Genomic DNA, 7,827 nt, shown 5'->3' with positions numbered 1-7,827 from the left:
AAAAATATGAATCAAACTCAACACCTACTTAGCCCTCTTTAAGATACTTTTAGGAATTTGAACATCAGAATTGGGTGAACTTTTTCTTCCCGAACGACTAAAGTGGAAAGGAATAAATCTTACTACTTCTAATATGCTTGAAAAAAAAAACAACTTGGGACATATCGCTCAAATTATTGGTCCGGTACTAGATGTATCTTTTCCCCCCGGGCAAAATGCCTACTATTTACAATAATTTGATAGTGAAAGGTTGAGATACTGCTAGTCAAGAAATTAATGTGCCTTTTGAAGTACAACAGTTATTAGGAAATAATTGAGTTAGAGCTATAACTGTAAGTGCTACAAATGGTGTAATGAGAGAAAGGGAAGTGATTGACATGAGAGCTCCTCTAAGTGTCCCAATCGATAGAATGATTAAAGGCCAAATTTTCAACATGCTTGGAGAGCCTATTGATAATTTATGTCCTGTAGATACTCGTACAACATCTCCTGATGCAAAGAAAATGACAGAAATCGGTTTGGTAGCATCATGGGGGAATGTTAAAAAAATCTTATTGGAAGTGGCTTGAGAATGCAAACTTCCATCGAAGAGAAGCAAATGAAAGGTATGATTTGGGTTGTTTCCCTCTCGACTTTGGATCTTAGCACCCCAAAAGTCCCAAGGGCACCATATTCTAGGAGCCCAAACTATGTGATCCATATTCTATTAGGCATGAGAGATGCGGGTTAAGGCAAGGGCTACTTCTTTGGCGATCCTAGGTAAGATCGGTTCAGGATCATGGGATCTTTTTCTATTAGATAGGAAGGGTTGTTGCATAAAATGTTTAAGACTAATTTAGAACATAGTGAGCATGTAATTCAATGGATTCTATAAGTTTAGCCCTATGTCCTAGGTAAAAAAAAAAAAAAAAAGAAATCCTTACATCTAGGTTTTTCCCTTCTTATATTGCTTTTATAAAAATCACTTATTACCCAACTCTTTTGATTATCAACACTTCAAACAGTGGGAGGTTTTTTTTTTTTTTTGGAAACTTTTTTCCTTGAGTCCTGTTTGCTTCATTTTTTGTGTTGGGTAGGTTCTTGTCATTGTTTCTTTCTTTCTTTCTAGTAGTGTTTTGTTTGTGTCTTGATCTCAAGTTGTGATGCCCAATTCTCTTTTTAGCAATCGATACGTTTGATTTTTTTTAAAAAAAAAAATAGTATTTTTCTCTTTTAATATATCTAATATATTAAATATTAATTCAAACATTTCAAATTAGATGTTTATTTGAACCTTTTAAATTTTATTTCAATTTTCACCTTTTGCATTTAATATATCAAATATCAATTTTGAATCTTTAAAATCTTTCTTTCAACTAAGGTGATGATTCGGTATTGCTATGAACTAGCAATGGGATATTATGGATGTACATTATAAAAGCTCAATTGATACAAAATTAATTAATTGAACTATTTAATCAATCAATTTTCATTCATTAACTTTAGGTCACTCCATTTTAGACCTAGAGTTGCAATCTTACACTTTGTAGGACAAGTTAAGTACGTCCAATAGATATAACCACTACATGCAAGTCAATCTTTCACTAGTTGCTCGTAAAAATAGTTTGGTCAAAAGTCTGTTTTATGCTTATAATTAGACCTTATATCTTAAATACCACTGATTCTTTAATGAACACTTTGTTTATAATCAAATCATAAAATGAATCCTTCTCAGGCCAGTGATAAGGTGGGGTCTATTGTTCAAGTCTTCAATACTAAAAGAAGCTACTCATCTACTTATCCTATATGGGAATAATCAGTCAAATGCCTATAATGGTAGACTTGTTGAATCGGCTATACAATGCTTATTCTCATTCATACAAACTAAAGGATGAAGCCCTGGAAACAGAATTTCATATTTTACTCAAAAGTAAGATAAGTCACATATGATCATACTTATATATCTTTAGATTCCCTCTCATTCAAATGCGGTAACGATTTATTTATGTACGTCTACTCATCCTCTATTCACACGCCACACTATTACAATTTTTTTTTTCATTCACATTAACTTATTCTGGCAACTAATTATTATTATTATTATTAACATTTATCCATTTTTAATGAAATAAGATTTATTCTACTGAAGAACAATTCCAATATTTGTATAACTTCGTTGAACATAACAACTTGATTTTTTTCTTTATCCTTGCAAGTTATATGTCAAATAATTTAGTGAAAAGAATAAAAATAATTAATTTGATAAACAACAATAAGGAAAAATTCAAACTGAACCTAATATGAACATATAGATTTATACTCTACTTTTCCATTATTAATTAAGAAAAGTTTTCAGATTCTCAAGTCTTCATTTTCACATTGTTCAATATTTCCATTATGCAAAATAAATACTTAAAATGTTTTTTAAAAAGCTTTTTCTCAAAATTATGACAAAATATAGATGGTTTTTTAATCCAAATTTTCATCTAAATGATAGTTGTGTCATAGAATGTCTACATGTTGAAAAGAATTTTAGCACGACTTTGATGCTAATTGCCAGGACATGTACTCACTGGAAAAGAAAATCAACACAAACATTGACATAAAATTTTTCTCCAATAGCTTTTTATGCATTGGGTCAAAAGTCCAAGTCATTTTCAACACAAACATATTGAAATAAATATTTGTTTTCTTTTATGGAAAAAATGCAATAAAATTTACATAGGTAAAGTTTTGTGTTATGATTAAAAAAAAAAAAAGTGTATATGATCAATAAGAAGTGTAAATTTGCATCTGACTCAAAATATGCTCAAAGTTGTCGGTGGATTTTTCAATGGGATGAGAATGAATGCCTTCATAAGTTGTCACAACCACCCCTTCATCTCTAGTTAGCCTTTGAACTTGCTTCTTCACTTTGCAACCTTGGTGTGTACATCTATAGTAGCTTCTGCAATTTTATTCATCACCCAAAATATGTTAATTAGCAATTTTTTTAACAAAATTTCAAATTAAATGATCTAAATTATCATTCATTTCAATAATAATATAGAGTTTAATGACCCATATTGGTAGTTTTCATCATCCAAGTTTTACTATTTTAATGTTCATTTCAAATTTGATTAATCACCCAAAATATGAGTTAAAATATGTTTGGAGTACAAACTTTTAATCACCCAAAATATTTTTTGCATTTACCAAATATAATGTGTGTTTACATTTGTAATTTCCTACAAGATGAGTTCACATTCAATATGTGTAAAATCTAAAAATATGCCAATTCAGGTGTGTCTTCAAATAAATAAGAAAAACATGTTTGTAAGATAAAGAGGTGAGCTTTTTGTCTAACATATTTTTCAAAAAAAAAAAATTGTCAAAATAATATTTGGGTGGTATACTTTAAAATTTTAGTTTCATCCACTTTTATCTATATATCTTTTAATTGTTTAATTTTAGTCCTTATATTTTTTTAAAAATAAGATTTTATGTTTATGTTTGGAAAGCTCAATCCAACAAAACCATACATATTATTGATAAATCTTTTTTTTTTCTTCTAAGATCATAAGAAGAAAAAAATATTAATGCTAAATGAAATAATTGGGGGTATCATTCAATGCTAACCATTGAAATTGACTTTTATGGGTATCTTTTAATGCTAAGAAATAATTATCATATCTATATCACAAATTTAATTAAGTTGTACTAAATAATTCAACTCATATTTATTACGTAACAATTTAATTCTTATATTTTGTAATAAGTTAGTCTCTATTCAAGAAGTGAGTATTAAAATTTAATAAAAATTTTTACATAAATAAATTGATAAATTAATTAGATACTCAATATTTTAATTTCTTATACCATAAAATGATAAAAATTCACATCTGATTTAGGGACTAAATTATATTTTATGAATAAAGTTTATAAGCTAAATTATATTGATAAGAAATTGAGAGTATAAGGGAAAGAAAACTGTTTCTTAACCTATTTTTGTTCTATCAAACTGAATTGGGAAGGGGAAAAATTTTAAAAATAATAATAATAAATAAATAATTGAATATACCTAGGGAATTTGTTGTTCTTCACAGCCTTCTGTCCATATTTTCTCCATCTATAACCATCATCAAGAATATCAACTTGACTTCTTGTTTGAAAAGCAAATCTCCGGCTTCTCATCTTCTTTTTCTTATCATGATCTCCCCGTCCCGTCCCCGTCGTCGTTGTCGCTCCCGCCGTCGCAACCTCCTTCTTCTCCAACCCATCCACTCCAATCCTAGCGGACTCGTCAACACGAAAGCTCTTACTAAGCGAAACGATGACATCGTCATCCTTCATACTACTCGATGCATCGAACGACATGTCATCTCCCAAAACGTCACGAGACAGCGGAAAACCACCGGAGACGGGTGGTGGCTGTCTATAATGGTCTCCGCCATGGCTTCCGACGAGCTCGGAAGCTCGAGAAAACAACATTTGATGGAAAGAGAGGGAGGATGACGAGGATGAAGTTGAGAGAAAATTAGGGAAATTTTCCATCATCTCTCAATTGATAATTTGGTCTTGAAAGAGAGAGAGAGAAATTATGGCGGCTAGAGAAGAGAAGTTCTGTTTCAATAACACTTTGAAGTTTGAATATTCGTAAACGGCAAGTAAGAAAGTCTTATCATTTATAAACACAACTTTTGTAATTTCTTTTCAATATTTTCTTTTTTATACAATTTTATCATATGCATTTATTATATATTAATTAATTAATTAAAAAAATATATATTTGTAATAATTACGTTCATGTACATCTGACGTGACCGTGTTTTTATTATTATCTACTACAAAATTTAAAAATACATTACATTTAAAATAAAATAAAGGAGGACTTGTTCAGTAATTTTTATTTATTGGATATTATGACTACAATCATGCATTATATGTTAATTATGTTGTGGTACAACATGTGCGGGAGAAAATTCTGTCAACGATCAAAATCAACATAGCTGATATAGTATTTCTATTATCAATTTCAAGATCAGAAGTTCGATTCTCTCAATCTCCCGTATTAATTCAATATCTTTGAGAAAAAAAAAAAAGAAAAATTTATAAGCCTCTCAATTGGATATACAAATATCTTAACAACTATTTTTTTTTTTGTGAGATATATGTATCAATTTAGGTACGATTATAATTTTATCTTTGAGGTCTGAGTTTTCTTTTAATTTGGCTTCTAGATTCCAGGATTTACACTTTTAATCTAGATTTTTCATATAGACTTGATTTTAGTTTTCTATTGATTAATATAAAGAAATTAAAATATTTATAATTATTTTGGTTTTAATATTTTTTTGTCACTATTAAATTTAATTTTAAAATTACACTTCATTATTATTTTAAATTAATTAATAGACATTAACTCCAAAGACTTAAATGAAAAACTAAGATTAAAAATGTAGATCTTGAAATCTATAAATCAAATTGAAAAAACACTTAAACCTCGAAAATAAAAATATTACATGGACTAAATTAAAATTAAACAAATAGAAATTAAATTAATTCTAAATCCAAATAAAAAAAAGTATTCTTTTTCCCTTTTTTGTTATATAAAATAAGAACTAAATATCAATGGTTGTTTCCATTGTCAATTAATTTAAGGTATATCCTCAAAGTATTATAACTCGTCCAATTCAGATATTATGCTAGTTTTTTTTTTTTTCCTACTTAACTAGAAAATCACGTTTGACATACTTTATCTAAATGTTCAAGTTCCTTTTACTCTATTGATTTTTCTTTTTTTAATAGTGGGTAGAAATTTATTTAATTTTAACCCAAAAAAATAATTCAACCATGTGTGATGGAGAAGATTTGATATGTTGACCTTTTAATTGATCATACATATATTTTAATTAAAAATTTTATATCTTTAATAAAAAAAAATTGATAATTTATAAAGGTTAAAAGACACCATGTTGATCTTTAGGGACCTTATACCAGTATTTTTTTTTTTTTACTTTTTATTTCTAATACATTTTAAAACTTTTATTTAAAAATTTGGGAGAAATTAAATTAAATGTGTTTAACACTGCCCTTAGAAGTGGTGATTTAACACTTTAAATACTTAATAAAAGACCTTAAAACAAAAACACATCATGAAAAAACTTCTATATATACCAAATTCTTAAATGCACCCAAACCATATAATTAAAGATGTCCAATATTTTTATGGGGACAGGCTCCATCCCGAACAGGACGAGAATTCTCCGATTAGACGACCGTAAGCTAAATGATGATGGAAAATGCATTCCCCATCCCCGCCCCGATTAGCTTCTACCTATTTATTTAATATAGTTATCTAATGTTATTGTTTATTGAGAAATATAATGAATATATTTAAATTTAGATTATACATGTGAATAATTTAATTTATATTTCTTTCTTTCTACTAAAAAATTAATTAGCTTTTTTAGGCCAAAATTTGAGTAAGTTATCTTTAAATTCAAATTGTCAGGTAAAACTAACCTAATAAACAATTTAGTGATAAAATTAATTATTTAATTAAAATTTGCTCACATTAGTGATTTAAGTTAATTGCCTATTTATAAAAAAAAAAAAAAAAGTAATGAAAAAAAATTCCGTGGGGAATCCTCTCCCCGATCCTCGTGGAGAATTTCAAGGAGATGGGAATGGAGAATGGCATCCCAGCCCGACCCCACCCTGCCCCCGGACACCTCTACATATAATATTTTGAAAACTATTTTTTTTTTCAAAAGTTTTGAACTTGACTCTAGCTCTACAAATTTTAAATCAAATCAAATATTAAAAGCAAAAAAATTTAAGCCCGATTCAACAATAATTTAATTTTTTTAAAAAAATAAGATAATATTTTTTTTTAGAAAATTAGTTTTTGTTAATGGTAATTATTTTAAATGGTAAATCTGTTGAAAATATTTTCAAATATAGCAAAATGTCACCATCTATCAATGATAAACACTTGATAGACATAGATGTCTATCAATATTATATTTGACACTAATAGAAATCTATCAATGTCTATTATGGATAGACGATGATATTTTACTATATTTGTAAATAAGTTGACTCATTTTTCTATATTTGAAAACAACCTATTTGTTAATAATGAAATCTTAGTCAAGTTTGAACCAAAAAATAAACTAATAAAAAAATTAGCTCCTTAAAAATTTAAAATAACTACATTTTTCAAAAACAAGAAACTTAAAAGTATCATGGTAATCAAGATGGCTTGCTTTGATCCCCATTTGTCTATTTCAGTTGTTCTAGAAAAAAAATAATAAACAAAAGTGTTTGGAATCTTTCTTCAAATCTTTACAAACATTGATTTAATTTTATAAAGTATACTTTTAAACTTTTCTATTTTGGCTATTCTATTAAAAAAAAAAATCTAGTTTGGCTAAAAACTAAAATTCAACTATATTTTTGTTCTTATAATTTAGACAATAAAAAACATTGGTCAAATTTATTTTACTTAAATAATTTAGCACTTTTTAAATAAAACAAATAGTGTGAAATTTATTAATTAGTCCATGTCCCTTGAACATCTAAGGCACTAATTATATTTAAGGACAAATACACAATTTATCTAAATTAATTCGACTTGTTAATTTTTTTTCTTTAAGAGATTGAATTGATTCAATATTATATATATTTTTAGTACGATTAAATATTATAATTGAAGTGCTTTGGAAAGAAATAGTATTATAATTTAATAATGGGTTGGTTTTGACCAAACCTAACATTAATCGTACATTGTACTTTTCTTATAATTTTGAACAATGGCTTTGACTTCTCTCTTAAGAGATATTTTATAAAAATGGAGTTAATTTG

General features: G+C 27.3%; 1 protein-coding gene across 1 annotated transcript; it reads right to left on the bottom strand.

The window, feature by feature from the left end:
- Window positions 1-2,566: 2,566 nt before the first annotated feature.
- Window positions 2,567-4,620, bottom strand: LOC120089684 (probable WRKY transcription factor 50). The gene is made up of 2 exons (XM_039047049.1): window positions 4,040-4,620; window positions 2,567-2,926 (listed from the first exon to the last, which is right to left on the bottom strand). Exons 1-2 carry the CDS (start codon window positions 4,513-4,515, stop codon window positions 2,749-2,751), a joined length of 654 nt encoding a protein of 217 aa, XP_038902977.1. The 5' UTR covers window positions 4,516-4,620; the 3' UTR covers window positions 2,567-2,748.
- Window positions 4,621-7,827: the final 3,207 nt, after the last annotated feature.

The sequence above is a fragment of the Benincasa hispida genome, chromosome 1 (assembly GCF_009727055.1).
Source record: "Benincasa hispida cultivar B227 chromosome 1, ASM972705v1, whole genome shotgun sequence".
Lineage (NCBI taxonomy): Eukaryota > Viridiplantae > Streptophyta > Magnoliopsida > Cucurbitales > Cucurbitaceae > Benincasa > Benincasa hispida.
The sequence above is the reverse complement of the archived record's forward strand: the minus strand, read 5'-3'. Positions and strand labels throughout refer to the sequence as shown.

What these genes read in the sequence shown, in the direction of transcription:
- LOC120089684 (XM_039047049.1), bottom strand. Translation starts at nt 4,515, where the DNA reads ATGATGGAAAATTTCCCTAATTTTCTCTCAACTTCATCCTCGTCATCC. An exon ending in AAGAACAACAAATTCCCTAG is followed by an intron (nt 2,927 to 4,039) that starts GTATATTCAATT and finishes ATAAAATTGCAG; the next exon opens with AAGCTACTATAGATGTACAC.